Source organism: Rhamphochromis sp. 'chilingali' (assembly GCF_963969265.1).
Source record: "Rhamphochromis sp. 'chilingali' genome assembly, chromosome: 12".
In the NCBI taxonomy this organism is placed as follows: Eukaryota; Metazoa; Chordata; class Actinopteri; order Cichliformes; family Cichlidae; genus Rhamphochromis; species Rhamphochromis sp. 'chilingali'.
Genome location: NC_137939.1, coordinates 22,204,286 through 22,223,718, shown reverse-complemented (window position 1 = coordinate 22,223,718; position 19,433 = coordinate 22,204,286). Strand labels below are relative to the sequence as shown.

General features: G+C 37.9%; 1 protein-coding gene across 4 annotated transcripts; it reads left to right on the top strand.

Moving 5' to 3' along the window:
- The first annotated feature begins 1,440 nt into the window (after positions 1–1,440).
- Positions 1,441–17,289, top strand: LOC308408057 (6-phosphofructo-2-kinase/fructose-2,6-bisphosphatase 2-like). Of its 4 annotated transcripts, XM_080900122.1 has the most exons (17): positions 1,441–1,572; positions 2,345–2,477; positions 3,064–3,189; positions 3,574–3,670; positions 3,894–3,960; positions 4,058–4,132; positions 4,483–4,539; positions 4,642–4,766; positions 5,287–5,494; positions 6,877–7,023; positions 7,255–7,359; positions 7,869–7,998; positions 10,730–10,792; positions 10,881–10,945; positions 13,049–13,246; positions 14,520–14,592; positions 15,859–17,289. In XM_080900122.1, exons 2-16 carry the CDS (start codon positions 2,408–2,410, stop codon positions 14,586–14,588), a joined length of 1,602 nt encoding a protein of 533 aa, XP_080756248.1. In that variant the 5' UTR covers positions 1,441–1,572; positions 2,345–2,407; the 3' UTR covers positions 14,589–14,592; positions 15,859–17,289. The 4 variants fall into 4 exon arrangements, 3 of the variants coding, with proteins under 3 accessions (XP_080756248.1, XP_080756250.1, XP_080756249.1); XR_013973751.1 differs by lacking the exons at positions 14,520–14,592; positions 15,859–17,289 and adding an exon at positions 12,209–12,274 and having other exon boundaries at positions 13,049–13,185; XM_080900124.1 differs by lacking the exon at positions 13,049–13,246.
- Positions 17,290–19,433: the final 2,144 nt, after the last annotated feature.

The window sequence follows — 19,433 nt, the reverse complement described above, 5'->3', positions numbered from 1 at the left end:
TCTGCTCAGTGGCTTATCATTGCTTTCCTTCAATATAACAATAAGGCTTTTATATAAGTTATTATCAACAGCTTTTTTTCTACAGTGAAAAGTAAACAAATTACAGCAAAGCACTCAGTTAAGTCAAGATTAGGAGATCACTGAGTAAGTTGAAGCTTTATCCTTTTTGCATAGCATATTATGGCATGAAGCACTTTCAAAACTAAATTTAACAGGAAGCACTTAGAGCATAATCCTCTGCTAAAGCAGCCCACATTTGAGGCACTATTTACTTTTAGGAGTTAACAGTATATATATATATATATATATATATATATATATATATATATATATATATATATATATATATATATATATATATATATATATATATATATATATATATATATATATATTTGTTTTTCTTGTTCTTTTTAAGCATACTTGGAGATGTTTGTGGTGCAGGAAAAATCAGAAAGAGCAGCATGACAAATGTTTACTTTGATTACATAATCATTATGCAGGGCTAGGTAATGGATAATAAGTAACGATATGTAAATGATTGGACATGAATATAACTTGAGCTTGTTATACTGCAGTAAATGTTTACCTTACTGGGCAGCTAATTCTCTTTCTTTTATTTTTAAAAATATTCTTCTTCTTCTTGAGAGCTGTCTCTTCTTATTTTCTTTAAAGAGACAACACATTTTGGTGTCCACTTGAAAGAAGCAAAGATGAAATGTAAAAGTCAGCTCAAAGATCAAATGTGACATGATATTTGGATGCAAACTATAATGTGACATTTAGAATCCCTATATACTAGTATAATTTCATAAATGTTGCCAATACAAACAAATGTATTAGAATTATAAAAATGGTTTTAAAGATAAAATAGATTTTAGGAATGTTTGACCTTGAATAAAAGGTCAGAGGTCCAAAGTAACATGAAATTTAGAATTCTGGTCTATAATTCCGTGTCCACCTACATGTTGTCAGTAAAAAACACGGAGAGTTAGAAACATAGTTTTAAATAACTCTATATTGCATTATTATTATTCCTTTGAGTTTCAGATCAATCTATTGAACCTGAAGGAACGCAATGTGACCGAAGCGCTTTGAGTGCTCATGTAGAATAGAAACGTTCTACATAAGAACCAATCCATTTATATGTTGACAATGCACACTTCAAGTTTTTTCCACCAATAAATCAGTAAGTTGACCTGGAAGACCAAATTTTGATGTATTGTTACCATGACTCCCCTCTACACCTCTACAAAGTTATTAGAATTCATTCAAAACTTTTTAAGCCATCACCTTTAAACAAAGATTGACACACACGGAAGTTATTGGTCACTTAATAGTTAACGTCTTTTTTGGAAAATAGAGGCCCTAAAATATTTTATTTTGGAAATCATAACCGGAAAAGAATCTTCCTTGACACTAACACTGAACTTCCGGTATCAGAAACCGAGGAGGAGGAGCTAAAACGTCCGTGAAGAAACAGGAACCGTCTCCTGTGTCGTTGAACGTCAACTGATGACAGCCCTGTGAGAAAGAAAATAAAACGAAACAAATCCTTGCGCTTTGTTTTTGGTAAGTTTATACATTTGTTCGCTTTATCGCGGCTTTTCTGCAACCAGTTTTTTCTTATTAAACGACATAATATTGAAGTGAAAGCAGAAGTGATGAACTTTATAGGCCAAGGGCAACCAGAGCTGTACCTGTTTGGCAGGATGACACTGATACAAGCTTCTGCTCTCACTGTTTTGCATATCCTGTATCCGCAAAATTCTCCTGTGATAATATCAGAAAAGCTTAGTATCAGTCTGCAGTTTTGAATTAAATCTAACTAGCTTGAGATTTTTAGCGTATAAGCTTCACTAATCATATATCTGGATATTTGGCAGAAGAAGAATGTATCTTGTATTGCATGAATTTAAGTACAATTGAGTTCGTTACTTACTACATTAAGTAGTTGATGAATAGATATTCTTAGCAGAAAATCATTCGTCTTTTTGAATTAATGAAAAAAAATCCAACTATTATAATATTTCCAGCTTCTCTAATATGTGTATGTGCTTGTTCTCTTAGTATTAAATGAAATTTAGCTATTATTAGTTTTGAAGTTCGGTTCAATGTAGGACAAAACAAGACATTAGAACATACCTACTATTTTTTCCTGACAGGACCACAAAATAATCAACAAATGAATCAAGGGGGAAAAAAATAATTCACTTGTATGTTTTGGTTTAAATGGTTTTCCAAAATAAAATATTTTTTTCACTCAGTCATCTGTGTCACCTTATACATATATGCACACTGTTTGGATCCTCTTTATCAGCTGGTGTCTGACATGTTTCACTAGTGACCAGTGCTCCCTGACCAAGACCAGTTGTGCCAGGACAGCAGGGCAGACATCAGACGCCTCATGGCTGCCAGGCACCAGAGACCTGTGGCTGCTTCAGACAGCTCAGCGAGGACCAATGAGAAGAAGTGCTGTGAGTGGTTGCCTTTCTGTCTGTGTTCTTTAGATGCAATATGAAAATGAGAGGTGTAATTTACCCTCTATTAACGAATTATTATGTTGTTGAACTTTCAGGCTTTAATCTGGTTATCTTCAATCTGGAATGTGGGACAGGGCCTAACGTAGGAATTCAGCAGATCTCTTTAACTACACAGTGTTAATGGGATGTGCTGTGACAAATTCCAGTCATGTCTGTTCTTGCCAGAGAATGGCCTTCCACAAACAGTGATGGAAAAGCAAGGGGGAAATGTTTCCATTTCATGCTCGAGCAGACAAGGTTACGCTGTGATATAGAAACATTAACCTGCAGCAAAGAGATGACGACATTGTTACGTAAAATAAAGGTTAACTAGTTAGTGAACTTTGCAGAGGTGACATTTTATTATTACAGAACACTCCCACTCTTTGCTGTCACTGTATACAGTAGGCATACCTGCCCTTTTATTTTGAAGGGTAGATTTTAGAGGGGGCTGGTTTTGAAATGTCCTTGAATGATTAATAAAGTTTATAGTTATGTGTATCTGTTTTGGTTTGTTTTTTTGTACTTATGCAAACTGCAGCTTGGGCTTCCTACATGACCAATTCTCCAACTATGATCGTGATGATCGGATTGCCCGCTAGGGGGAAAACCTATATGTCCAAGAAGCTCACACGCTACCTCAACTGGATTGGAGTACCAACAAAGGGTCAGTAATCAGGCAATGCCTGTTTCAAAAAGTCAGACACCTTTTCGCAGGAAATCAAGCTAGTAAAACCGGATATGTAGGTTAAAAAAATAAAACTGTAGATCAGTCAAAGTTAGGGTGGTTATGATGGAGTCTATGATCATCAAGACTGCAAAAATATCCATCTAATAAAAATCTTGATCTTCAGGCAAATTATTTAATTTGTAGTTGTATATGTCAACATCTCTCAACACATGGCTCTATTTGTTGTTGTTCACCTATGTTTCAATGTACACGTAATGCAGCAGAACTGGTTTGACAGATACAGCTGGTTAGGCAGAGGCAATCCTTGTCACTTAGTTTTATTGTCGTTCTCTGACTGTTTGTTTGTTTGTTCCCTTGCAGTTTTTAATCTTGGAGTGTATAGGAGAAATGCAGTGAAGTCGTACAAGTCCTATGACTTCTTCAGACATGACAATAAAGAAGCAATGGAAATTAGAAAGTGAGTAAATTAAATCCTATTCATATATGAACGTACTTTCATAAAGTAGTTCTTGTCACTAAATGCACCTGGCTACTTTCCATGTAGGACAGTCATGCAAATTCCTTTGTTGAGCCGCGTTGTGTTTGCCTAACAAAATGGCGGCATAGTTATTACAGCACATCACGCGATGATGATAACATTAATGAGCTACTGCTTTGATTTCCTGCTTATTTTTCCACAGAAAGTTTGCCATAGTGGCACTTGCGGATGTGAAGACCTATCTGAGTGAGGAGGGAGGGCAGATTGCTGTAAGGACACCATAAAAAACCCTGAACATTATTTGTATTACGTAATACATTTAAAGCAGGGTTTGATTTATGCTGAATGCTCCATGTTGTCTCTCAGGTTTTCGACGCCACCAACACTACCAGAGAGAGGAGAGAACTCATCCTTAATTTTGCAAAAGATAATGCATATAAGGTTAGAACTGCACTTATAACTGAATAATGAAACAGTTTCTGATCACCAACCTTTTGTTGTCAGATCACAGTAATATAATGGAGCATGCGATGGCTCTTCTTGGCAAGTCTTTTCTTGGAAAAAATCCCATTTACAGCCAGTTTCCAAGAAGCATATCTCAGATATTTAAGACACCCAGAGGTTACCAAATCTTCATGACTGGACAGGCTGAACATTCCTTTCTGAACATTGTTTTGGTTTCAGTGCCTTTTTCAAACTGTATAACAGACAGTAGTTAATTTGTGTTGCAGTCATTTAAAAATGTAAAATGACACCTTTCCCCCCTAATTATGCACTTCTATTTTTTTCAGGTGTTTTTTGTTGAATCAGTATGTGACGATCCAGATGTCATCGCTGAAAACATTATGGTAAATCATACATTTACTTGCTTTTTGTCTTCATGTATCAGCAAGCTTGTATCCCTGAAGTAACGAAGCTCATGATATACCGTAAATGTCTCGTTCACATAGGACGTGAAGGTGTCCAGCCCAGATTATCCTGAGAGGGACAGAGAAAGCGTCATGGGGGATTTTCTGAAGAGAATCGAGTGTTATAAAGTGACCTACCAACCTTTAGATCCAGACGAACACGACAAGTAAGAATACCCCTACTAGTTGTATTGTTCTAATCTAATAATCTAACTCTAATTTAAAATGGAAATATTTTTTTCATGGGAGTTTAAAGTCAAGGAGATATTTTATGTAAAAGAGCATGTACCTGCAGAAGTTGTCCAGAAGATGGAAACAGAAGCTCATTTATAGTGCAAAGCAGTGATTCAGAGGTCATTACTTCCTGAACTCCTACTAACTTAGTTTTAAATTTGGAAGCTTAGTGGTTTGTTTAAAGTCTTTGATAATTACACTGATAATATATTTAGATTTTTATTGATCTCACTGAGATAATACAGTGTTCTTTTAACTGTAATAAGCAAGAGTAGTTGTGGATCCTTTTACTGCTTCTCACTTCTTATGACCTTGTTAACAAGCTACTGAGAGAGAATTTTCCAGTGTATTTACACTATACCACAAGTACAAGATATGTCTTCTTTACCCTTAAGTTTTATTGGCCTGAGATTTATGTGATTCACTTATTGTTATTTTTCCTCTGCCTTACAGGAACCTGTCCTTCATCCAGGTCATCAACGTTGGCCGTAGTTTCTTGGTCAACAGGGTGCAGGATTACATTCAAAGTAAGATAGTCTACTACCTCATGAACATCCACGTCCACTCCCACTCCATCTACCTCTGCCGACACGGAGAGAGCCATCACAATGTGGAAGGACGTATAGGGGGAGACTCTGAATTGTCAGAGAGAGGAAAAGAGGTGCTTTAGTTTTTTTTCTTGTAAAGAGTTAGATGAGATTGGTAACAATGCCCATATTTATGTTTTAAATTTAATATTAACACCAACAGGCTATTTTAGCATAAACAGATAAATAGAGGGTAATGGGTGATTTGGCTCTGGCTAATATCACCTTCAAAACAATAAGCTTTAAAAGGAGGTGTGATCAAAAAGTTCTGGGAGAAGGACGTCTAACTCAAAACTTAGACGTTTCTCCAGTTTATCAACAACACTTTTACCTTGATTTTTATTTATGTGATGTGGAGACAAATCTGGCCACATTATAAGTGAAGATATTGTAGGCAAAAAAATAAAAGATTTCACTATGCATTTATACAGCTCTCACCACATAATGATATGGGATACAAAAATTTGAAGACAGGAAGGGGTGTTTTCTAAATAAATGTGAAGACCGTTGTGAAGTCATCCATACATCCATTTTCTGCCATTTATCTGGATTTGATTTATGAGGACAGCAATCTAAGTAGATGCCCAGACCTCACTTTCCCCAACCACCCCCTCCATCTGATCCCAAGCCAGCTGAGACACATAATCTCTCCAGCATGTACTTGGGCTCTTGCTGGTAGGACAGTGTGCGAACCAGCTTACCTAGAAGCCATCCAGGAGATATGCTTGTTAGATGCCACCCTCACTGGTATCCAGCAACTCATGATTTCAGTCACTACCAAGAGCTTGTAGGCTAAGAATGTCAATCGACTGGTAAATAATTAGCTTCGTTCACTTTAGACTGCAGTTCACATTTCAACCATTGCAAACCACCTTGCTGCACACTGGAGGTCACTGCCTGACCACATCATCTGTGAAAAGCAGAAATGTGAACAGAATCATTGATGAAGGGCAGCCATGGTGGAGTCCAAGTCTCACACAGTCTGACTTACTGCATGCAATCCAAACGAAGCACTTACTAGTCTGACTCTTTCTTCACCTCTGGTGTTCATCATCTGGTTCAGGGGTTACCGCCGTGCACTTTGTAGCCACAGCGCTGTAGCTCTCAGCTTCGGCAATAGAGCTGCTTAACATGGTCCACTCATACTCAGCTTTTCTAGCCTCTAGTTTCTAGCCTTTCTTGTTTGGTGCACAAACCTGTCCATCACGACAAGGTGGCAATTGAAGAATTTAAGGAGGGGCATCGTTGTGAAATTAAAGAACACATGTAAGTTGTCAGAATGGAACTTGCAGAGAGTGATCTAAAAGCAGCCTAAACATTTTAAATCAGGTTAGGTTTTTGATTCTTATGGTCCTGCTCCTTGAACCTGTAAAATACAGTTCAACTGAACGTGGGAAGAATGACTTTATAGTCAGTTCTTAAACATATTTGTGTTTTCATATGCTACGTTTGACAGTTTGCAGCTGCACTGAAGAGGTTTGTGAAAGAGCATAAATTGTCAGACCTGAAAGTTTGGACCAGCCAGCTAAGACGCACCATTCAGACAGCAGAGGAGCTGGGTATTCCCTATGAACAGTGGAAGATTCTCAATGAAATAGATGCTGTAGGTATTACTTAAGTTTTATATATACAAACTTTTGTTAAACTTCTTGAAATACAGCTTAAAGTCTGCACTTTAATGACTCCTTGATTGTTGTGTGCAACTGTGATGTCTACAGAGGAAAAACTACAATAAATGTGTCATTTTCATGTGTGAAACTGTATTTTCCTGCATATATTGGAACAGACACAGTGAAAACATGATAAGTCTCGATCTTATTACTTTGTATTTTAGGGAGTGTGTGAAGAAATGACCTATAAGATGATTGAGGAAAAATACCCAGAGGAGTATGCTATGCGAGACCAGGACAAGTATCATTACCGCTACCCTGGAGGAGAGGTAAAAGGTTTAATTTTCTCCTGGAGTGTTGTTTGACCTGCCATATATTACCACTGTGAGTTTGTCAAGTTTATGCAACAGGCTTTAAATTTCAAGTTTATTTTTTACTTTTTATTTCTCATTATTCTTTTACCATAGTGTGAATGCCAGAGGGCTGCGGATGAATCATCAGTCAGAAAAACAAAAGTTAAAAATTTTGTCAGCTGCAAGAATAGCTTCTTTTTTAACTACAAATGCATCATTATATGTAACAGAACAGAAGATTTTATGCTGAGATAAATAGAAATACTATGAGCTCATATTGCAGAGGAGCATAGAATAAAGACACGTCAGCTATATTGCTGCTGTTCATCATAACTAACACTGACTAATAAAGAAAAGGGAAAATTAAAATAACAGTAAGCACATGACAAAATTAGATCTTGCAGTAGTTAGTCAAAGATTTTTTGATGTAACAAACTGAAAAATGTGAAACTGAATGGACCTCTTTCATTTGACTCTCTCCATAGTCCTATCAGGACCTGGTTCAGCGGCTGGAGCCAGTGATCATGGAGCTGGAGCGACAGGCTAATGTTCTGGTCATCTGTCATCAGGCTGTCATGCGCTGCTTGCTCGCATATTTTCTGGACAAAGGCGCAGGTGACATGCTCAGAAATAGGATATGCTAAACATGCTAAAGCACCTTCTCAGATTACAGGTTTACAGTGCTGAGTGATCCATTTCAGCCAGCATTGTCATTATCACAACAAATTTGCCCAGATAAATAAGCACTCATTCATACAAGTTAATTCAATGCAATTTAGTTGTATTTAAATAGTGCCAAATTACAACAACAGTTGTAATACAGTCAGCAGAAATACAAAGTTAGCAGAAATACACTAAATGACTCATGCACGTGCAACTTTAATGGATGAGAAGCAGTTTCCAAAGCACTTACTATTTTTGTTTCTTTATATTTGGAGAAATATCACATGGGGCACTAAATTTAGATATTGTCATGACTTTGAAATGTGCATTTCCACATTACCAGTTGTTTCCTTATTGTAGATTATGCACTTGGCATTGTGTGAATGGCTGCATAGCAGTGCCAAAGGCCACCAGTGTGCAGGTTTACTTTTTAAAAAGCTGGTTTTACTTTTCACCAATATATCCTAAAAAAACTATTTCATTTCAGCAAAATGAAAATAAGTGATTTTTAAGGAATAAGTGGGCCTGTAAAAGAGGTAATCTAAACAGAACCTTTTTCTAATTTACTGCTTAAAAAAGTGAGAGACAGCTACCTATATATTCGTGGATGAAACCATTATGAAGGGAGAAACCGGAGGGACAGTAACTAATTCAAAACAAATAAGCCCCATTCCTCCATGCTCTCACAACAGATGGTTTCATTTCACTCATTAGGTCTCTGTATTTCAGCCAGCCGCACCCTCAACCCCCTCTTTGGTCTAACCAGAAAGGACTAAGCCAGGTACCTCATAAAGCAGAAAAAGTAATTAAAGCAACCATCATTTAGAATTTTAGACTACAGTCTAATGTAATAAAACGTGTGGAAAAAAGAAACACAAGCTAAACAAGCTAGGTGTGTACAATGCAACTCCAGTGACTGCAACAAAAATATGGTAATGATGTAATGATGTGGGAGTTTGTGAAACCATAAATCTGGTTTATGTGTTGAGAGTAGTGTGGCTGAATATTGCAAAAGGGTCATTTCAGCTGTTGTGCGGCTGTGGGCACGGCAATCGCAGGCTGAGCAGTGAGAACCGCACATAACTGCCGGGAGGTGTTTTCTGAAGAATGAATAGTAAATTTATTTTAAGCCTTTTTAAGTGCTGCACACTTTCAACCAATCACAATCTAATTAATTATTATTCTCAATCTCATCTACAAATGGCGCCAGACTATTGCGTCACACACTCTTTAGTGCTCAAAGTGCAATTCATACTTTTATAGACATCAGCCAACTGTGCGCTGTTAGTACGTGCATCTCTAATTCATATAACAGAATTAGGCACAGGCTTAGATGGATGTTGTGTCCACCCACCATGTTTTCTGTGCCATGAGCTCTAAGTTCCAGCGAAGAACCTCTAAGAATAGTACAGCTTTAACTGCAGTATACTGTGTATTAAGCTGTGTCCCAGTGCAGTAAACAGGGTGGATGTTATTTGGCAGAGCAGAATCACTGATATAAATATTTTGACCACATTAGACAGTGGATGGTAATGAAACAATCAATCATTTAGTTAGACTTTCATTCTGTGATTGTCTTTTTAATGCCACCACATGGGGGAGTCTAAGTCACAACCTTTCAGATCAACTTTTTCTGCATGTATATTTTTTAATGAATATAGGGGGAAACAGCCACATAAAAATGCCGACTGTTTCCAGATTAATCAAAATTTAACATAAGGAACATCTGCTAAACATGACGCAGTGAAGAGAGCACCACTCTTTGCAGACTACTCTGTTTTTAAGACATGTAGGAGATGATTGGTTTTAAAGTAGCACCATGTGCCTGATAATGCACTGAGTTATATCTCCAGAGATTTAGATATTCAGGTATGTCTGTAAAAAGTGATGTAAATAAGTGACGTCTGTAATGATGTACTTCCTGATTGCCGCTGTCTTCTCCAGTGTTTGGAAAATAAACAGATCAGAAAGACGCCATCAACAGCAGTAGCAAGAGTTCAAGCTATACAATTAGGACTCCCCGTGATATAGAAATGTGTTTTTAGTGTCCCTCTATATTTTCATTTATGAAGGTAAATATTATGACATAACGAAAATGTTGTCTAGAAGGGTTAGAAAAAATAAATGAGAGTGAAAATAAAATAACAAAAACACAGGACAGGAAAGACTGATGTTGTTATTATTGGGCACAAACAAGGTAAGAATGTCGTATATGTGAACGCCATTGGCAATCAGAAACTTGGAAAGGGACAGATTAGATCATTATGTGCTGAAAGCTTCTTTATGTACTTGATCATGTGACGTGAGCATTACTTTTGGAAAATAATTAGTTCACTCACTACCATAATATGGCGTGGGCAGAAGTGGTTCTGTCAGTCAGCAGAGGAAGTGGTCAGTGCTCCTGGATCGGTTTAAAAGCTCAACCACAGTCTGACTGCAAAAACCAAAGTGTGGGTGCTGCTTTGACTGGCTTCATGTCCCACTGCACTGCCCACCCATGAGACATACAGCAGAGTTAACAGCAACATGCACTGTACCTCCATAAAGCGCAGCATAAGTTTTACAGCTGGCCTGCCACTTCAGACATGACAGTAAACTCCACAAACATGTAGGAGAATATGAAAAGCATGACTGGGTGAAACCACAGTAATCTCACTGGCCACTTTTATTCATGTTGGCACAGATGACCTGCCCTTCTTGAAGTGCCCCCTACACACTGTCCTAAAACTCACCCCTGTGGCTTATGGTAAGTCCCTACTTTGTTGTTAAGTCAACTAAACATCCTCACTTGTTTTTGTTGCCTTGTTGTAATGTATTTTGGTTCCTTCTCCTAGGTTGTAAAGTGGATGTATTTGACCTGGGGGTGGAGGCTGTCAACACTCACAGGGATAGACCATTAGTAAGCTTCTGCCTGTTTTCTAGTGTTTCGTATCGCAAACATGTGGTCAGTTTTCTGTAGAACCGTTCATCCTATTCTTTGTCACGTGTTTGTCCATAGTATGGAGTCTGAAACATCAGTCATCTGTGTTAACCAGCGCCATGTTAAGAGTTATTCTTTGGAATAATTGTTCCTCATTCTCGAAAAGCCTTTCAGAATTGCACTTGTAATTTCGATCCAACAGTTAGATAAGAAGATTTATACCAATCATTCCAGTCATATCTGACTATATCTAGAAAGGAAGCAGTGGAAACAACAGCTAGCCTGTGTTTAAGTTATTTACAGACACAAGCCACTTTGTTTGGTTGCTAGTATACCATTCTAGGATCGGGTTGGATCCACTTTAGCCTTAAAACCTGTCTTAATTCTTTGTGGCATAAATTCAACAAGGCACTGAAAAGATTCCTCAGAGATTTCGGACTATATTGGCATGATAGCCACACATAGTGGCTGCACATTTATCAGCATGGTCTCAGTCTACTGCTCCACCACATCCCACAAAACATGGTCAGCAACAATAATGAGCTAGACTATGGTGTTTAATCAATGCTCGACTGATAATAAGTAAGGAAAGTATCCCTCCCACCTTTACACCACCAACAGCCTGAACTGTTGCTACCATCTGAATGTTACAGTAGGAAAGCTGACTCATCAGATAAGGCAATATTGTGTTGTCCAGTTTTGGTGAGCCTGTACAAATGGTAGCCTTGTTTTCCTGCTCTATCCTAACAGTACTAGCACCCAGTGTGGTGTTCTGCTGCTGTATTTGTACATTTGTTTCTCGGTTCCACGTCTTAAGCGTACAGAGATACTCCTCTGCATATCTTGGTTGTAACTAGCAGTTATTGCAGTTACAGTTCTCTTCCTCTCAGCTCAAATCAGTTAGCTGCTTTCACCCAGCAAACTGCTACTTACTGAATATTTGCTCCTTTTTTTTTTTTTTTTTGAGAATTTTCTGTATTTGTATTCAAGTTTCGGAAATACTCAGACCTGCTCTACTAACCATGCCACCTTAAATCGCCTTTCCTCCCCATTCCGATGCTCTGTTTGGACTTCAGCAGGCTGTCTTGATCAAATCAATGAATAGCAGTGCTGCCATGTGATTTGCTGATTAGATATTTGTGTTAACGAGCAGTTTACAGGTGTACCTAATAAAGTGGCCAGTGAGTGTAAATCTTTGTCCCAGTTTTTCTAATGTAATGTGTGGGACTATTTCTTGATCAGGTGCAATGAATCCTGGAGTTTTGTCCTCACTGTGCGGGTACGGCCATTGTCTCTGGTGGGAGATAGGTCAGTGCAAAAAAGTTTTCCACCTCTCCTTGTCCATCTGTTGTTGGCTCCAGGTGGAGGGGAGCTCTTTGGTGACTCCTTTTTAGTGTTTCTTAGTTGGCCTTTCCTTTGTTTCCCTCAGAGATTCCTTTAAAGGGTATATCTGCTAGTGCTACTTTAAAAAGCACGTGGCCCATCATCCTCAGTGCCTTCTCTTTACTTGTTCAGCAGGTAGTTGGTTTAGTGTTTCTTCTACTAATGTCAGCAAGCAATAAAAACTACAGGAAAGTCTGTGGTAAGTTATGTGTGAGGTATATTATTAACTCTGTTTCTGCTTTTATAAACACCTGTTGTGTGGGGAAATACATCCAAACTTGTTTATGTACTCAAACACCTTTATCGCTTTTGGGAAATTCTATTTAAGGAGTTCCCTTAAATGTTCTGAATTTTAAGAAATGTATCAGGACATCCCCTTGTAGCACTCATCAGTGAGGTCCATGTCTGCTCTCTGCCCGTGGAGCTCATGCTGATTAGTTACAAGTATTTAAAGTCTGAGTCCTGAGACAAAGTGGGTGTTAACACATAAACACGTTTACTGAGAAACCTCTTGTTAACTGTGGTGAGAAATATCCTGTCCCCTCAGACTAACATGACAATGGCTCTTCTATTTATGGTTGTTTGTGTCAGTGGCTGTCTTTCCCAAACATGGAACGCACTGATTTTAGACCAAGGAGAGGTTTAGTCATTGTAACATAAAAGTTAGTCCACTTTCTCTTTTTGTTCTTTGCTGAGCAGAATAAAGGCCAAACAGATGCCATACCAGCTTTCCTTCGAAGAAACAGCTTCACACCGCTGTCCAGCCAAGACCAGATTAAACGACCTCGTCTTTACAGTGTGGGGAACCCTTCACATACTCGTATGTCCCAGGCTCCTACTTTACCCAGCATGCAATTCTCTGAGGCATCTGAAGGGTCAGAAACGGTACAAAGTGAGGTCAGTGCCTTTCTCACACAAGATACTGTGGTTATAGGTCAGCTGGTATGGCTGAATATACAGATAAATATTATATATTCATATAAATATCTGAAACAGACTAAACAATCAGCAAATTATGTTAGATGAGTCAGAATGTATCAGAATAAATAAAGTGATTCAACCAACATTTACAATTGTTGCTCACACAATGGATGATGAGATGTCCATGTGGACATGCACTGGCTTTTTGTAACAATTTAGCTTCAAAGTCGGCTTGGCTAATAATGATAATTAAAAAGCAGTGTGACGGTGTAAAAAAACTGTGTTATTTTATCCACCATTTACTCTGACACTGAATTGCGTGGGACACTAACAGTACCAACGTTGCCTTGCTTGTAGCCACAAAGGTTCATGTGAAAAATGGAGATAACAAAAAGTCTCAGTAGGCACAAATTTGGAGGCCATCCTTGCTTGTCTTGTAACAGTGAAGACACATGACACAACTGGCTGTGAAAAATTAGCAAAATGAAAACTGAACTAACATTTGAAACTAATACTGTAGACATGATTAATATAGGAAAAAGTTAAAAGTTGAAAGGTTAACAGCAGCATACAGTGAAATATGATGACTGAAAAAAACTCAAAGCAACTAAACCAGTCTTATCATTATTTTTTATTATGAAAAGTGTTAGACAAACAGAACCTTTGGTAATCAGTTATTACTGGAATATAACGGAACAATGTTATCAAGTGCTATCAAGATTGTTCTTTAGTTTGTTCTAACGTGTTTATCACAGGTGCAATGCACCGTCTGGACAATCGCTGCTCTGCATGTACACATATGCCTATCTTTTCTCATACCATACAGCATGAGGGAGGATTATTTATCTTTTTATTTAAATAATTGATTCAAGGTTTAAATAAAAGTATTCTGTATGTACAAATGTACTTTAAGTGTTAAGGTTTTGGGCTGGCAGAGGCCAGCATAAGCAAACCCAGGATGGTTTGTTTTTCATGTTCATGGATGTTTACAACAAGCAATGTTCCTTCATAAGGATGTTGGATGTGTATACATGAATATAACTTTTTTTCTCCAATGTTTTTGCTTGTGTTGTTACCCAAAAAGTGACCTTTTAGCTGTAGTAGGACAGAAAATCAGTGTCTCACTCTGAGCTGTGACCTCAGATTTTAGTATTAGTTCAAGTTCAGTCGGCGCCAGTCAAAACAAATAGCTCATTCCTGTTTGGGTTAAAGCAGTCTACTTTCTCTCCCTTGCTTTTCCTTCTTGCAGAACTCTCTAAATGGTTTCACTGGTGCAGACACAGATGACTGTGTGGAGTTTAAAAACAGAAGTACATAAAAAGGTATTCATAACCTTCCTCTTATCTGTTACACAGAACATTATACATATATCAGTATACTTTATACTCTGTACTGTACTTTACAATACTATACACTCACTGGTGACCTTATTAGTTACACCTTATTAGTACTTGTTTGGATCCCTTTTGCCTTCAGGACTGCCTTGATTCATGGACACATCAAAGATTTTGGTCTATATTCACTTGATAGCATCAAACAGTTTCTACAGATTTGTCAACTGCACATCTGTGATGCAAATCTTCCATTTCACATCCTAAAGGTGCTTTCATGTTGTTAACACCAAGTTCTGACCCTACCATCCAGATGTCACAGCAGATGTTTGTCCAACTTTGTTGACTCTGTGCAAATTATAGCCTCAGTTTGCTGTTCTTAGCTGATGGTGCATTTAGAAATGCTCTTCGGCATACCTTGATGGTAGCAAGTGGTTATTTAGCTGCATAAAATAACATAGCAACAATCTGTTCTCAAACCACAGTTCCAGAGATCAGCTCTTTCCAAAAGCTTAACAATAAAAGTATGTCTTCAACTTTAATTTAGAGGCATTCACTCACAGTTGATGGTCACTCAGGAGTCATTCTACAGCAGGGGTCGGCAACTCCAGGCCCCCTGGATCAACACACCTGAATCAAATGACTAGTTCATTAAGACCACTGGATTACAGCAAGTGCTACCAAGGCTGGTAGCACTGGAGTAATTTGATCTCTCTCTTTTTTTTTCTTGAGAGTGTTCGAAACTGTGGTTGACCACAGAAATTTGTCAATTTTACAATTTGTGTCAGAGATTTTTTAACTTGTGTTTTAATGAGAGGACATTAAAGTGCCCTTTCAACTATTACCCTCCCAGTTAATAGTTGAAAACTAATGGAAATCCAATTTCTTATAGGCAACATTACTTTTGCTGACTGACGCTCACTGGGTATTTTGTGTTTTTTCTTTTTATAATCATTATCTGTAAAGCCTAGAAATCATTGTGTGGGAAAAACCCAGGAGATCAGCAGTTTCTGAAATACTTGAAATAGCCCATCTGTCACCAATAACTCTGCCACATTCAAAGTAACTTAAATTACCATTCTTTCCCTTTCTTTTGCTTAGTTTGAACTTCAGCAGGTTGTCTTGCTCTTGTTTTCATGCCTCAAAGCAAAGATTACTTGCATTAACTAGCAGTTGCCGAGGTATACCTAACAAGGTGGCTGGTGAGTGAACTGTATTACAGTTGTCTCATTGCTTCATTTTTGTCTTTTATCCCAGGCTTTTCTCGACAAGTCCAGTACTGACCAGCAAGGACCAGCAGAAAGAAACCCAAAAAGCTTCGGTCATTATGATTTTAAGCATGGACTTGCAAGTTAGAGCATGTGTGTACATAAATGAAGTCAGCGAATGTGTGATCCATTCAAATATACAAATCAAACACTTGTACCAAAGACACTCTCAACACCATCCATTAGTTGCTGGCACACTCCATATAATATTGCAGATTACAGTCATGGTGTGCTTTATTAGATGTCGAATATGCTGATTGTGAAATTTATACCTCAACCTTTTTTCTTCAGTGTAGTATAAGAGAATTTCTGTCTTGAAGGAAGCCATGTGCAGCCTTATTTTGTGCTTAGATTGTTTCACTTTTAATTTTAAGGTCACTTAGTTATGTGCATTCTCCCTCTGACAACATGTAGCAATAAATGTATTGTGAGGTGCAATTTAGGTATGCAGAAGTGCGATTTAGTTTTCAGGGGGAAGCCATAAGCTGTAAACATTAATGACATGTTTCGTCCAGCCCTATAAAAAGTGCAGGATCTACTGTGTGTCGACTTTAATCTGTGACAGTTAGTTAATCTTCTCTCTTGAGATGTGTACTTCTTCTTTTATTTTGTCTTCCGTATAAATAACAGCTTTGATATAGAATCATGGCACTGTGATCATGTAAAGCTGCTCACCTTTGAACTGCATAAAATTAATGCAGATTTTCTAAACACAGAGGTTACTTGTACAGCAGTATTGGATGTTATGTTGGTTTGTAATGCTTTAGATTTCGTCACGGGGAAAAACAAATCAGGGCCTTTGTAGTTCTACCTTTACTGTCCATATGGAACGACAAGATTGAAAAAGGGTCATTTAGGAAAGTACCTTTATTTACAGGAATATAGGCTTTGACCCAGGTAATCAAAGATATGATATGCAAAATTGTTTCCTTGAATGGAAGGAAATGGAATTGACGACACATTTGAATGTCTTAAAATGAACTTGTAGCTAATGTAGCTGCACACATTTTACCACAGTTACACTGTTTTTACACAGACTGTCATTTGTTGGAAATAAAGTCTTTATTCCAGTAAAGAAATCTGTGCAATCTCAGTGGGAGTAACCTTCCTGTTTGCTAAACTCCAGAGACATGCATCAACAGAGTTGAATGAGGGAGCAATCTAAGGACAAATCTAAATCTGGGAATGAGATACATTTAGATTGAAATGTAACAGTTGGATGATACAAATCTGATATGTTGCTTTTGTGACACAGCTTTTCACTGCGTGGTCTGTTCTGCTTCTACTGTAATGATAATGTTTTCTAATATGTAAATCCAGCAGTTTTGTTTCAGAGTTCTAAAGAAAAAGGAGCTCTGTACAGCACATTCAGCTCTGAATTGTGAATTGTTTTTGTTCTTATTTTAAATAAATAAATCCCAACTTATTTGATTCATGATTTAAGATACTGATTTGTATTTTTTGTGATTACTACCAGGAAATCAGGGAAATGCATGAAGAAAAAAGAAAGTAAAAGCAGCACTGCTGAGAAATGACCCTCACATTGCTTTGACGCCTAAATAAGGCCTTGAATGACTGGAATGAGATAAAAAAAAAGCCCTGGAAAACTCAACAACTGATTACAGAACAAAATATTCCAACGGGTATTTGAAAACTAGGAATGTACACCAACTTTTGTTTTCTTGGTAAAAAGATTTTAAGTGGTTTTTGCATGGTGGGTCACTGTTGCATCTCTCTCATGACTTCAGTCGTACATGACGATGATTTGAACCCAGAATTCATCACTCCATCAGGCCCGTTGCCACTGATTTTCAGTGCAGTTCTTAGCTCTTGTAATTTGGCCTACCTCAACCTTTTCTCACCGCCTCTCTTCCATCCCTGACGAGGCTTCGACAAAGAAGACTGATCAACTGAAGGGCCAAAAGCATCTCTCAGGTCCTGTGTAAAATCATAGCTAGATTTTTCTCCTCATTTCTTAAGGACGTGGGTTTCAGTTACTGTTCTTATTTTCATTTTTAAGGTCTGTTATTTCTCATTTTGTCTTTCACTTGTCCTGTTTCCCTGATTTTTTTTTTTATGACATACTGAGATATGCTAAGTATCTGGCTAATAGCTCTAATAGTCCTAATAGCTCTTCTGGGAATCACATTTTTGGTGTAAATTTTAAAAAAAACAAACCCCCAAAACATTACAAACATATATTATGCATGGTAACGTGGTTGCAAATCAGTGATAGCATTAGCATTAGCAAATACACTGTGGGACGCAACTTGTAGTGCACAATTACTGTTCTTTAAAATATATTGATGTCAAAATAATGGTTAAACAGATAAAGTGAATTCGTAACTTATTTTAAATGTTATATTGGGGAAGCAGTTTGGTTATCAAGGACCTGGAGCAGGAGAAAAATGCCATTCTGAGGAGTTTGAAACAACTGAACAACTAAATATGATGAGTGTGTGTGTCTGTGTGCTAGAGTGGGAGAGCAAGCCTCTAAAGATAGACGCACAACATTAGTTCATCATTAGTTTTTTTGTATGCTTAAATTGTTCAAGTGTTAAAAAAATCATTCCTCTGAAAATAATTCGGTACAAGGACTGGACTGAAAGAAAAGAGAAAATTACAAGGTTTGGCTTCTTGGAATCAAAATATGAAGAAATATGGAGTGACTTTTCCACAGAATCATATTGTAGCTGCTGCAAAAGTTGCAATTTTAAATGCCAAAACTGACTGACTATAACTGATACACAGTCAGTTATAGTGACTCAGACCCAGGGCTGGACTGGGACAAAAAATCGGCCCGGGCATTTTGACTAGAGACCGGCCCACCAAAAATGTGACGTCATTCAGGGGTAAAACCGCAAAGGATTCTGGGAACTTGTGGCAAGAGGTACTAGCGCATGCAGGCTTTCAATTGAGCTCAGTTACACAGCGATAAAAAGAAACACAAAAAATGGCAAGAAGCTGTTGTATTATTAACTGCAATAGCCGGTGTTGTGCCAAAAAGTCTGCCAAAAACTGATTGCTGGTATTTAAATTGCTATGAGTAACTTGTTGGGCTATAATATGTGAAACATATGTCAAATGCATCCCTCATGGATGACATGAAGTCATCTCTCCATCTCTCTCTGCTGCTCTTCTGTCTCCTCTGTCACAGACTTCTCCACTTTAGATGATAAATCAGCCTGGTGCAACATGTAAGGATTGGCACAATTTGTTAAGATTTTGAGGAGTTTGAGAAACTAACCTGAAGCATAAAATAAAATTTACTATCAGTAACTTCATAGCACCCGCCCAGCAGTATATAAACTCCATCATGCTAGCTAGTACGCAGTACCAGTTATTCTAAGCGCCTGTAAAAAGTCAGCACAACGAAAACAAACTACAACTAAACTTGATTTATATCTGACACAGACAGCAGGTCATAACTTCTTGCCTGAAGTTCAGTTCCTCTGCCACTATGACCGGCGGCCGCCTCGGTCTCTCCTCCTCTTGCCTCCCCTTTCCCTTATCCACCTGCTGGCCTCCACCACTTGCTGATGTTGCTAAATCTGTGGAAGCTAT

Coding starts and splice junctions, on each gene's coding strand:
- LOC308408057 (XM_080900122.1), top strand. CDS start 2,408: ATGGCTGCCAGGCACCAGAGACCTGTGGCTGCTTCAGACAGCTCAGCG. Junction 3,671..3,893: donor GAAGCAATGGAAATTAGAAA/GTGAGTAAATTA, acceptor ATTTTTCCACAG/AAAGTTTGCCATAGTGGCAC. Junction 7,360..7,868: donor ACCGCTACCCTGGAGGAGAG/GTAAAAGGTTTA, acceptor CTCTCTCCATAG/TCCTATCAGGACCTGGTTCA.